Below are 13,067 nucleotides of genomic sequence, written 5' to 3'. Positions count from 1 at the left end.
GGCCAAAAAAATAAAAATATATATTTTTAATAAAAATATTATTAATAAAAAAATATTTTACTCGATCATGGCCTCTGTAGGCCATGGGCAAAAAAGAAAAAAAAATACTTTTAATAAAAATATTATTAATAAAAAATATTTTCCCTATGGCATGGTGAAGCAGGCTATGGCAAGAAGGAGGAAAAGAAAAAAAAAGAAATATTAAAATATTTAAAAATATTATTAATAAAAAGAAATTTTGTAGCGTTACAAAACGCATTTACATTCTTTTCTATTCCAGGGGATGGAATTTTGATCCGTTAACAAACGCCTTAAAATCTTCGGAATCAATTCCGGCAAATAAAAAGAATCATTTCGAGCGAGAATACTGTTCCGCATTACGAATCGTTGTCATGCGAAGCCTTAACCACCAACACGAAGCTGACTGGCTTTTCTCTTAAGGCCCTACGAATCAAACTATCTATAGAACCTTAGAAACGTACATCCTCTGGAAATCTTTGGTCGCTACAATTAAACTTCCAAAGCTTTAGACCTAGACAGCTACCACAGAAACAAGCCACTTCCAGGCATGCTGCTAGCCTGATAGAAAGCAATTTTCAAGCCACGGTTTTCTCAAAGCCTACATGATTCAAAGTAAACAGCCAGAGACCCTTAAAAAATATATCGTCCTTGGCCTTTAATTCCAAATGCATTCTTAAAAGCTCTCAAAGCTCTTTCTTATATCGTCTAAGAGATGGTCTGAGGCCTCATGCGGACCTCAGCATCCGTCGAGACGTTAAACACTTAAAAGGGTATTCTCTCCTCTTGGGAAAACAAAGATATAGGAGGAATTAGGGAAACTAGGCATGCCGGCACCAGCTTGTAAAAATAGAAAATACAGTATCGTCAGTCTACCAAGTGTATATACCTAGATAGGCGGGGCCAGACAAAGATGATCTGATTTAAGATAAGCTTTTTCTTTCGTCATGGCGACAGTTCTAATAGAAAGCTGTCTTGATCAACACCCGAACCACCTGTTTTAATTAAATAAAGATGCAGAGCTGAGCCTAGGAATCGTCATCAGGCACGCACCGGTGTGGTCAAAAAGAAATTGCAGGAGCAACCGACTGGTAAATTCATGAACTCAAAATTGAACACACTAAAGGAGTACGATGTCATGCACATACCTACTAAGTTGTTAGACGATCAATAAGCTTGATGAAAATGTAAGGTAATCCTTAACAAAATATGTTATGTGCCTATCGAGCTTAGCTGACATCCCTCTCAATTACACAACAGCATTAATTGGACAACCCCGCTTAGTACCCATAGTTGGCCCCATAGACCGAGCCATAAGCTCCACCATGTGCACCGTGTCCTGGGTTTGATGCCGGAGATGCATAAACAGAACCATGAGCTCCATAAGAATTATAACCTTGGTCCATGTGCCCAGCTGCTGGTGCCTGTGATGGTGCTGCTGCTGCCTCCGCCATAAAATTCTGCAAAATGGGATTTTTTTGCCGTTAATGAGCAGAAGCCTACATTAATTGGTCAAAAGGAAATGCAGCAACATCGTCCATCCCTCCTCAGTTGAACCACTGTAGTAACTCTGTCTACCACAAGATAGAAAGTACGTGGCTGTAGAGGCACTTTATTTATGCTAACACCATTACACCAACTTAACAACCTTGAAACTAGGGCCAAATAGTGGAGCCATTAACAGCTGGAACATTTGACATGAGATAAATGCCAGTACTTCTCCAAATGCAAGGCACTTTACCTGTATTAATTGCTGTGCAGTCTGAACTTGCGAAGCAGTTCCACTAATTTCAACCGTCATTTCTCCAGGAACGCCCCTAGTTTCTTGAATGGTAACAGTAGCTCCGCTGGTTCGTCGAATGTAGCTTATACTGGAACCAGCTGACCCAATGACAGCATCAGCATAAGAAAGGGGAATTTGCATTTGCTGTGTGATCTGCAAAATTGAAATGGTAGCAACGTTAGCAGAGGATCAAACGACCACAGTTCAGCAAGCAAGATTGAGAGAGAGAGAGAGAGCCGGCCCAAGTTTCTAAACCAAGTTAAAATTTAACAACGACCAAAATCATGACAAGATGAAGAAGAACAGAGGAAACACAGGAATTACCTGCTTGATCATGGATGGTGCCGATTGGGCATTGGATGGTGCATGCATTCCCACTGGTATATCTCTTCCATATGCAGATATACCCTGATGAGACTGTGGCTCCACAGGAGGTGGCAATTCAGGAGGTTGATAGTAACTGTCAAGCTGCCGCGGAGGGGCCATATATTGAGAATTATGTCCAAAACCAGGGCCCCCACCAGCATTTGGAGGAAGACCAGGTGGTGGACCCCAGGACTGGTGTGGTGGCATATGCTCCATCGGAGGATTCTTTGCCATTTGCATCTGATTTAAATTTAGCGTAAGGCCCTCGCATGTCTTTTACTATTAAACATACAAATTGTTGCCAAGGGAAGGACAGGACTTACATGCATCTCAAACAATGGGATGATACTGCGATCAACTAAAAATTTCCTCAAATGAGATGCAATTAGCTCCACAGCTTTGTGAACCCCTGTTGGCTCTCCAACAACCTCAACAACTCTATCATCTTGAAGAGCAAACACCGGCAGTTCTTCTGCACCATTTAGTTGAAGTACAATATGTTAAAGGCAAACACAAATGTTAAAATTACACCAAAAATCCTACACCTTTTGTACAAAATGTAATCAAGAACTAAATCTTTTTAATTTTGCAATGTAGTATTAATCCTAAATCATTTTGAGAGGTTTCATTCCACTCATCTCAGAGTGCCCCCAATCGTTGCTTACATGGTACAAGTTACATGACGCCAGATAGGAAAATTGGCGGACACCAATGATCGAAAGATTACATTGCACTCTTTTAAAAAATTAAGGACTTAATACACTATCCAAATTAAAAAAATTGGAGAGGTCCAAAGAAATTCTCCCGATGCAGAAAGGGAGAATGTAAACCCAATGCATGCGCATGAAAGAGCATGCCTGCACAAGTTCGTTCATGATGCACCAATAGCTAAGACTCATGCTCAAAATAGACACTGAATCGATAATAGATAGGAACAAACTCCACAATTTAGAGAACCCACATTTACACACCCACAGGCTACAACTCAATTTCGATGATCCTAAAAAGTAATAGAACGTCAATATTAAGCGCGTTAGCCATATGATTGCATGACAGGATCGTTGGGAAAAGAAGCCAATCACTTGCATCTGAATTCACAAAAATGTCAGATGCAAATGGAACAACAACGATTATGCTCCTCCAAGTACTAAGGAACCAAATGAACACAAAAAATGCAGTGCAAACTAGCTTAGCAAACAAAGATGCACTAGAATCACTCTGCTGCATCATGCAATGGCAATTTGAAAAAGGAGACCAGTTGTATATAGGAACCTGTGCCGAGAACTCTAACTATGCAGTTTGATTCTTCCTGTATGGATTTAACTGTTCCTCCTTGTTTTCCGATTAAGCTTCCTGCCTGTGAGGCTGCTACCAGTAGCCTCGTTGAGATCTTTCCAGATGTGCCAGAGGGAGGAGTAGAGTCACCAATTAAACCATCAACAATGCGGTTGTGAACTCTCAAAAGGCCATCCACAGCAGGAGGAAAAGAAGAATCAGGCTCCTCCTTCGCAGACACCATGACCTTCAATAAGGCAGAGACATCAGTTTTAGCAGTACATTGACTGGGTCTTGCCAGCTAAAGATAATTCCTACATAGATTACTTTTCATCTGGCATATGATCCAAAAACTATAGGGCGCAACCAAGTATTATTCACAATTAAAAAAGGTCAGATTATGAAAGTCGTTTAGCACAGCTAACTACCGGCAACCAAAAGTTATATACTGGATACCTTTTGAGACCCAAATACAAGGTGAACGAAATGGGAGCCAAAAAATAGCATATTCTTAGCTCCCAATGTATTAATAGAGAGGAGGCCCGTAATCTTGTTTCATACTATAAATAACAAAAAATCTGATGATTGCCTTCCATTTGATTGCATCTACTTAATAGCTCATATAAACAACTCGATCTCCTTTAGCAAATCCTGAGACATCAACTAAAATTCCCAAATGAACTACTTGCTAAAATAAAAGCATGTGCTTATGCTATACTCACGAATACATCTGCAATGACTTGGTAGATACGGATGGCCAGAGCTACCAGAATACACGAGATAACACTTGTCTTCCATGTATGGATCAGGTACTTTTTGGTCCTTAGCTTTTGAAGTAATCAAAGAAATGAGTGCAGAACCGTCCAATGCAAACGAATGACCAAACTCTCAAGATTTTATATATTCTTGATCAACCATATGTATGCCATATCCTATTCCCGTAATCAACCCACCACTTCGTTTGTTCTAACTAAATCATGCTCTTCATATTGAAAGAGACGACATAGAGTCCAAGATTTGCATAGTTCTACTTGTTCAAGTGGCGATGCCGTACATTAGCTTCTTATAAAATGCATTTCTCAGCTACAGCTCTCGTCATTCCACGGGGACAAGAGGGAACAAGTGAATTTGAGATCCAGCCTGAACAATAAACTTTACAAACGTTGGACTACAAAGGTACGTTCTTATTTTTGTCAAAAGTTAAGATTGTGTTGTTGCTATTATTCCTAAAGATTAGATGTCACTTTCCTATCAGATGCCCCAATCATAAGTGTTAATGTTTAACAAATAACAGGGCACCGAAGCATGCATTATTCAAGTCCATACAAAGTTACTCTCACAACATTCTTTATTGACATTAGTGTGACGTTAGAAGTATTATTAGCATTTTGTAAGTATCTCATAAGCACTCTACATCTAATGCCGCTTCTAATATCTTCACATGCTGATTAAGAAGATAACGTTCCCCCTACCGCAGTGTTTAACACCTGCAGCAAATCAATCATCCAGGCTCTGAAGTTACCCGATAGCACGCAGGGCTTCTTGGTACAGTTGTTCGTACATGAGGTGACTGAAATTAATCAGGCCAGCTTATCAGCACTTTGTAATGCTCAAAGCTGATCCCTGCAATCTGGAACTTTGTTTCTGCATATTGGGGTCTTATTGAGGATAGATTCGTGGCCTTAAAATTTGCCGACGGAACCTGCACAGACCCATTTCGGTTACTGGAGTAAAGGAATTGCATTTCATATTCCATATTTCTTTTAGTGATTCTTCCTTTTTTCACCTTCTTTTTTGTACTTGATTCATATGACGAGTGTACTCTTAATGTTGAGCATTGATTCAGTCACCACTCATCATTTCTTTTTATAATGTGCTTTCGGTTTTCACAAATTTCGAATGACTATTTTTAAAATACAACTTCCATTACTTGAAGCATTTTTGCCATGTCTATACTTCATGAAGGACCAAACTCGCACTATAATATATCTACACCATCAACACGGAGTTATTCATACTTTCACTCATCTATATAGTGGATTTCAGGTCTTACCCCTCCACAAACCACAAAGAATAGCATATCCTAGTTTGCACTGTTGGCTGTTGAATTTTAGAACCTTTCGTATTATTAACCATTAGATTACTGCTGATAGAATGGATTATAAGCCAACAAGACTTTTAGTCTCCTTCTTGGCACCAAGCCCCAGTTAGAAAGGATAAGCTACCTGGCCGTTCTGCATTAGCACCAAGCCAGTCAATGGTCTATGACAAGCCATTGTACTTGCCCCACATAGAAAGAGGAAAACGCCAGAAAGAACAAGCATCTCGGAAATTCTAACAAAATTAGCTTGCTGATTGTGTGATCAGCTTGAACAAAAGTTTCTCCAGAAACACTTTGCAGCATTCTCCCAAAGATGTTTTTTTTTACAGAAACAGATATAGTAACAGATAAACCATATATCCATCGAGTTGTTGGTTATTCTCCATCTAGGAGTCAGCTTATTACTAAGACCTAATCCCAATCACAATCTGGTAAAGACGCGTGAACTTTGAAAATTTGTTTTCCAGTCGGCAAATATGTGCAACTAGAACTTCAAAATGAGTAACCGCAAGCCATCAGAAAAGTGGGATAGAGGACTTACAGCTCTTTCGGCAGTTCCAGGAGGACCGTCGAGAATCTTAATCCGAGCTCTCGTCTCCTCGACGATTTTCTTTATGAACTCCCCCTTGCGCCCGATTATACTGCCGACCTTTTGTGCCGGGACCAGCATACGGAAGACGCTATCTCCCGGCCATCCGGGCCACTTCTTCTCGGCAGCTCCGGCCGCCGCCGGGCTCTCTTCCTGCGGCTTCTCCTCAGGCAGCTCGTCCGCGGGCAACTCCTCCACGTTCTCCTCGGGGATGGTCTGCTCGAGGGTCTCCTCAAGGGCCTCCTCCAGAGCAGCCTCCTCGGGGCTCTGCTCGGCTTCCACCGCGTCGTTCTGCTCCTCCTCGAGGTTCAGCTCCACTTCAGCCATGAGTCCTGCACCAAGGAGGAAGGGGGAAGCAAAAGAACATGAAACCCGCGACCACCCGCATCCCCACACCCACCAAGACGACGACACCACCCCAAACAACAACCAGCTTGGGCAACCCGCCAATCTTTTTCCATATTTAACACCAACCACAAGAACAAATGCGAAGAAACACCAATCCTCATCCAACGAAAAAGGAACAAAACTCATCATTATCCAACGAAAAGGAACAAAACCCAAGACCCAAAAACCCTAAGGCGACACGGGAGCATCGATAGGGGTACCGAAACAATCGCTAATCCGGAACGATCGGAGAGCGGCGGAACCCACGGAGATAGGGAGGCGCGGGGGACGCGCGTCCACGAACAGAACAGGAAGCCCTAGAAGCGCAGCGTTACTCACCTGAGGATGCAGAGAGAGAGAGAGAGAGAAAGGGGAAAACTTGCTTCTAGGTTTTCGCTCGCCGGAGAGAGAGAGAGAAGGGGGAGAAGGAGAGGAGGCGTTGTTCTGCGATGAGACTTGTTGGGGAATTCGCATTTGTGGACAAGAGATATACTTGTAATTTCGCGTGGAGCCAGCCACTGGATTTCTCTTTTACCGAACTGACGAAAATGTCCCTTCGCTCCTAACTCGAGTCGATTTTTTTTTCCTTTTCGGTTAGATAAAAAAGAGAATGGAACCCTGAAACCGGTACATCTGTGATAAATTTATCCTAAATTAATTTTTTGATCAATAAAAAATCCAAGCTGATTACACACGTAATCAATTTACCCTAAATTAATTTTTTAACCACCAAAAATCCCGAACTTGTACATTTGTGATAAATTCACCATATATTAATTTCCGTTAAATTGGATTAATATCACGAAAAATTAAGACCGGCACACCTGTGACAAACGGGGGTAAAATCCCAAACTTGTACACCTGTCAACTGCTACGTGTTAGCCAACTCGGCAATTCGACGGTAAAATTTAACGGAAACTAACGAAGGGTAAATTTATCATAAATATAACTGTTTTAGGTTATTGTGGTTAAAAAATTAGTTTGGGACAAATTTATCATAAGTCTACTAGTTTTAGGGTTTTTTCGTGATATTAATCCAAAAAAAAAGATTTGCTTTTGGACAATGTCGTTAAAGGCCATTAACTCTACTTTGGAAATACAGACATTTTTTTATTTTAAGCATGTGACTTCTCAAAAAATGCATTATTGCCCGATTTTAGAATGTGTTGTTTAGTGGTGATCGGTTTCCGGTCTAGTCTAATGAAACCGGTTAACGTAAAAATTGAGCCGCATTTGAGCAATTATTTGGGATTTTTGGATGTAGGCGTTCGGCTTCACGTCCGTTGTATTTTACGTAAGCAGGGGCAAGAAACTTCCATGGGAAAGATTGGTGGGTTAAGTGGCAAAGCCATCTTCCTTTGAAGGGCTTGTCCAAGATTCTTTAATTAGAGAATCAATAAGGAATTAGGCCTAATTCCCAATTTGTTTTTAACTAAAAGATAACTTAACCCACCATCTTGCCTGAGAGAAGGGAAAGACGGGAGCCTGCGTGAGGGTCCCGAGGGAAGGTAGGAAAAGACAGGCGTTAGGGCTTTTTCTAAGAAACTAAAAATATATATAATAGAGTCGGTCCGGTCCGGTTCGGTCGATCCGATTCTACCCTAGAATCGGGAATCGGACACCGGTTCCAAAATTAGGAACCGGGAACTAGACCGACACCCCCTAGAACAGTCCAAAACCGTCCAGAACCGGCTGGTCCGGTCCGGTCCGGGCGATTCCCGGTTCGGGTGGTCCGTCTTGGACATTCCTAGTGTTGTCATACATTATTTCTGTCTTCAGAGACCTGAACAAGCCTATCAGACGCACTCGTCAACAAGACCCTTTACTTGTCGTTTCATTTGTAGAATTTAAAAGTCAATTCGTGAATCAGAAACATTCAATTTATTATCATTGGGGTAGTTCGTGAACGTTAAGCGTTTTCCAATGGGGGTTTAGCTAGCAGGGGATTAGCACTTAGTAGAGCACTGAGATTCAAAGATTGCCGGGGAGATAAAGTTTTCCAATGAGGGTTTTAGCTTGGGGGCCTGGCGATGTTCCGGGGGTAAAAACACCATCCAGGGCAGGAACATCTTCTTCTCATTCCAAAGCTTGCCTGATTTTCGACACAAAGGCTGCCCGACGGGCGCTTGCCGGTGTCTTCATCCGCCTAGTAATATGGACGAGAGAAGGGAAATAGAAGAAATGATCTAGACAAAGAGGGAGATGTTGAGAAGGGGCACAACATGGAAGGAGGTTGGAGATGTACGTGAGTTCATTGGGATGAATGTAGGTCAGGATGGATTGAAGCAGAAAAGATACAGTTATCAATAGGAGGTAAGAGGGAATGAAGTGGGAGATGTGGGAAGAAACTACATGGCAGATGGGCTTGCTGATGGGGAGGGGTAACAACAGGTAGGAAAGGAGATTGAAAATGTGTGCAAAAATCAGTGTGAGGAAGGCAGGTGAAGATGGAAAATCATGGGATTAAGCTGTCTTTGGGGGAATAGTGGTGGTAAATGGAAGATAAAAGTTATCACCGTTAGGGATGGAGAGCGCTCGGAGGGCGGCATCTAACCCTAAACTCTAACCGTCGTTAAAAAGATCATTGATTTATACCTCGATTTCTATCATGTTAGAAAAATCAGGTGCCTAAAAGACCCGGAATGTTTTGGCGACCGATTTGTCTAGAATGAGGTGACTCTGTTTCCTCCAACTTTTCAGGAGTGTTTCCTTAGTTTCATTCCAAAACATTGCTCCCTACTTTTCACCCTCATTTGATAATGCATCATTGTGATTCATTATTGGGTTTTCATGAATTTTATCAGGAAACTTGTGAGCTTGAAGCCATCTTTTGGCTTAATCATACCAAGCCCCTGAAGATAGTACCTTCCTTGGATGTTCTTTCTGATAGCTGTTATTATACAACAGAGAACTTCTGTAGAAAAAGGGAGGATTGAAATTCGAAAAGTCAAAAACAGAAAACCCTTCCACAGTCCAGCACATCAGCAAAAGAGCCAGGATTGAATTTGAAATATTGTTAATGGTACTTTACAACTCTGCATGCTAAGAAACATGCAGCTGCAACTTCCCGTATTAACTTATCATCCATTATATGTTTCTTTTTCCATTCTATTCAACTTCATACTCTATACTCGAACCCATCTTCGGTTCTGCATTTAAAAACGAAACACTAGCCACAGAGTTGCTCTAGTAAGGCAGGCAATGCCAAAATAGTTTAGAAAGAATGACCCTTTTGAGTAAAGATTGAAATTGACGCGACCAATCCTAATTGTCACTTCTTTTCATCGGTGGCGGCAGCCGGTTCTTTAGCTGTATCAGTCGTCGCCATTTCTGGCTTTGCATTAGTCGTTGTCGGTTCTGTGCTTGTATTAGCCATCCCTGGCGGGCTTTCACCTTTATCAGATTTCTCTAGCACGATCTCGATCTGATGTCAAAATGGAGAGTAGTCAATAGCCTAGAAGGATTCAAGCAGTTTCAAGATTGATTGCCATTGCCAGAGGAGGGGAAAAAAGAAAATGAAACCTTGGCCTTTTGGATCACCCGCCCTCTGCTCTCGTCCTTCATTCCAACTGATGACGTCAAAACCTCTGTTCCATGAGGGCAAAATGAACAAAATATATCAAATGGAATTGGTTAATATGTCGAGCAATAACAGTAGCATGAAGAGGAGGCATAGGCATACTCTTTTCCGTAGCAACACCGTTGTTCTTGAGTATCTCAGCGATTGTGACGACGGTCGTAATTGCTTCAAAAAATCCAGGTCGGTTATTAGAATACTTTAAATGACTTGCAGTATCAAAAATTAACTGAGATAAGTAATTTGCTTGCTCTGCCAATAGTCACGTTGTGCTAACTTAGGTCTGGCATGAAGGCTTTGTTCACCGTAATCCTAAAAGATCAACATTTTGCCGGCCAAATTTGATGTTGGTCTGTTCTTTTTATCACAAAATTTGTACGAAAAAGTAGGATTTTTCGACAAATAGTCAATTGCAAATGACGGGAAGAGGTAAAGTAGAATGAGAGAGTTGAAGGATACCCATGCCCAGAGCAGAAAGCTCAACTTCATTATGCTGTTGTATGTACCTCTGCATCACAAAGTCGAGAAACTTCAGAATTTATAACAAAAAACTGTGCACCTTGTTAAAAACTACTATTTTTCAGCTTGCAACATTGCATCCATGTAAACCCAGCTCGAGTTTCATACGTCGTTAACTAGTAAATGTATAATTGAATGAAATCAGCTCATGTCACAACAAATAAAGGAAAAAGCAGCAAAGAACAAGAAGATATACACCTTGGCAAGATTGACATAGAAAAAGAGGGGCTTCTTGGTATTGGACACCTGAATCCTGTTCTTCTTTGGGGCTAGAACATTCTCTGACGACGCCACGAGTGTCTCAACAGCCATTGTCATCTAAATCTTCAAGTTCTCTCTTATCTGTTTATCACTTCTGGTCACAACCTTGAAAAAAAGGAAGGGATCACGCAGAGAAAGCGAAGAAAGTCCCCCATTATATATAAATATAGAGGTCATCCAGAGCCTAAAATGGTGGGGGTTTGCCAAGAAAAGAGAGCGACCGCTTGTGTGGGCAATCTGTTTTGTGACTCTGTGATTGATGGCTAGGAGTGAAAATAGCAAAAGAAAAGGGAAAGAGCATTGTTTTGTGAGAGAAAACCGTGGGGTGACCACTTGTTTGAGAATGTATGACCAAGTATTTAGTGATTCTTGCACTCTCTTGATGACCCAATTTCATGGTTGAACAAGACCCGATGATGCATTTTGCTAAACAGGACACCAGCAAAATACGTGTGTGTGTATGTTCATATGAGAATTGGACCCAGAAATGGGCCGGTCATGAACTTATTTTGGCCCAAGTGGTATGCCTATTTGGAGTGGCCCGCTTGCCCTTCTTTTCTCCACTTCCTAGAAGATAAGGTCTTGGCAAACGGTGCTTGAAGTAGAAAATAAGCAAGAATGAGCTGTCTCGTGAAAGCTATTGCTTGAGTTTGTAGTAGACCCGATCATGAGCTTGGAGCCTATTGGGTCCGTCAAGGCGCACCCGAGCCAACAAGATCCCGATTGCAAATTGGGCGAGCCTAGGCAAGCAATTTTCTTCTCAGACCCGGGCCCGTCCACATAGGCCCGCCTAGACCCAATGATTTGTGAAAAATTTATTGCCCGTTTTTTAAATCAGAGATGGGATCAGGCAAAGATTTTTGGACATGATTTGACCCAACTTGTCCATTGATGTTTTGTAGTAGGGAAAAGGTGAGGAAAAAAGAAACTACAATGGAGTGGACATGCTAGAAACAGTGTGCTCATTGTGCAGTTCTTCAAAGCTTCAAGCTCTTGGTTTAAGTTGCCATGCGCTCATTATCATGACAATCAATCAACATTGTTGAAATTCTCACAAGGGAAAAAAACAAACGTAAAATGATTAAAACAAGAAACAAACTGAACCGACAAATCGAAACCCTCTAAAATGCTGAGTTCTGGTAAAAGGGAAGGGATGCATATGGAGTCCCAATCAGGACCAACCTCTGATTAAGAACTGTGCCTCTGTATCCATCACCAGTAATTGCATCTATCAATTTAAAGTTGTCCTCAATTTGGCCTCTGGCCGTTTCTCTCTCTCACTGTGAAATTGATTGGATTGCAATGCTGTGCACTAATGGTGAGTAACAGGTGAGACTTTATGTGAGGTTGACAGTGCATTAGAAAGAAGGGTTTTGTAACTTTAATTACAGGAAACGAGACCAAACAGAATCATGGGGACACTCTCCCCTTGTGAATGGTCCCATTCCAAGGGAAACTTCCTCCCAAAATTTCAGTAATTGTGACAAAAAGAGCACATCTTTTTCCCCCTCACCTGGCCCTCATAAGTGACAATGATGAACCTAGCTTAACCCACCTAAAGCATGAATTTTTCTCCACGGCTGTTGCAGATGAGAGCACATTTAGGCACAATTGAGAACTCCACACCTAATAGAAAAAGAAAGTCCCGCAATGAAAACAACTTAACCTAACAGCATCTCTTCCTTTTAATAAGACTCGAAGATGCAAGTCTAAATTCACTATTTTCTCGGAATTCATTCCTTCGGTGGCCAAAATGCCTTCCTTAGATCTATCCTTATTGACTCTCGTTTGGATCCCTTTCTGTTTACTATTCACCTCGAAAGCACCATTGAGTTATACAAAGTCGGGACACTCGTTCACCTGAACCTCTTCTTCGTTCAAAAAGAACTGAATCAAGGGACGGAAGCATACGGAAAGGTCCACACATTCGACATACTCAAAGATTCACACTTTCACATAGGGGTTAAAACCCAGAGCATTATGCCGTATCTGATGAGCAAGCCATCCCCACTTGCTCTGTTCTTTCTTCAACCGAAATGACCATATGCATGGCATCTCCAAAAGGATCTTCCCATGGTCTAATTTCCCAGCACCAAACGATTTTGGATGTTTTGTCCAATCATTGTTCTCTTTTTAGGGGAGGCAGGAGAGGATAAGAGGCCACGATTCTTGACAGCAAAGGGTGTTTTAG

General features: G+C 41.6%; 2 protein-coding genes across 2 annotated transcripts; both read right to left on the bottom strand.

Annotated features, from left to right (window-relative positions):
- Positions 1–1,090: 1,090 nt before the first annotated feature.
- Positions 1,091–6,992, bottom strand: LOC115690796 (flowering locus K homology domain). The gene is made up of 7 exons (XM_030617260.2): positions 6,859–6,992; positions 6,085–6,464; positions 3,440–3,689; positions 2,491–2,639; positions 2,126–2,407; positions 1,760–1,954; positions 1,091–1,478 (listed from the first exon to the last, which is right to left on the bottom strand). The coding sequence occupies exons 2-7, from the start codon at positions 6,457–6,459 to the stop codon at positions 1,299–1,301; spliced, it is 1,431 nt and encodes a 476-aa protein (XP_030473120.1). The 5' UTR covers positions 6,460–6,464; positions 6,859–6,992; the 3' UTR covers positions 1,091–1,298.
- A 2,508-nt stretch (positions 6,993–9,500) lies between these two features.
- On the bottom strand, positions 9,501–11,191 carry LOC115690803 (uncharacterized protein At2g34160-like). The gene is made up of 5 exons (XM_030617279.2): positions 10,814–11,191; positions 10,556–10,604; positions 10,202–10,264; positions 10,042–10,106; positions 9,501–9,943 (listed from the first exon to the last, which is right to left on the bottom strand). The coding sequence occupies exons 1-5, from the start codon at positions 10,931–10,933 to the stop codon at positions 9,791–9,793; spliced, it is 450 nt and encodes a 149-aa protein (XP_030473139.1). The 5' UTR covers positions 10,934–11,191; the 3' UTR covers positions 9,501–9,790.
- Positions 11,192–13,067: the final 1,876 nt, after the last annotated feature.

Source organism: Syzygium oleosum, unplaced genomic scaffold (assembly GCF_021117445.2).
Source record: "Syzygium oleosum isolate NSW1041296 unplaced genomic scaffold, Sole_v2.1 Sole_v2.06, whole genome shotgun sequence".
Lineage (NCBI taxonomy): Eukaryota > Viridiplantae > Streptophyta > Magnoliopsida > Myrtales > Myrtaceae > Syzygium > Syzygium oleosum.
Note: the sequence above shows the minus strand (reverse complement) of the source record. Positions and strands in the feature narration are given on the sequence as shown.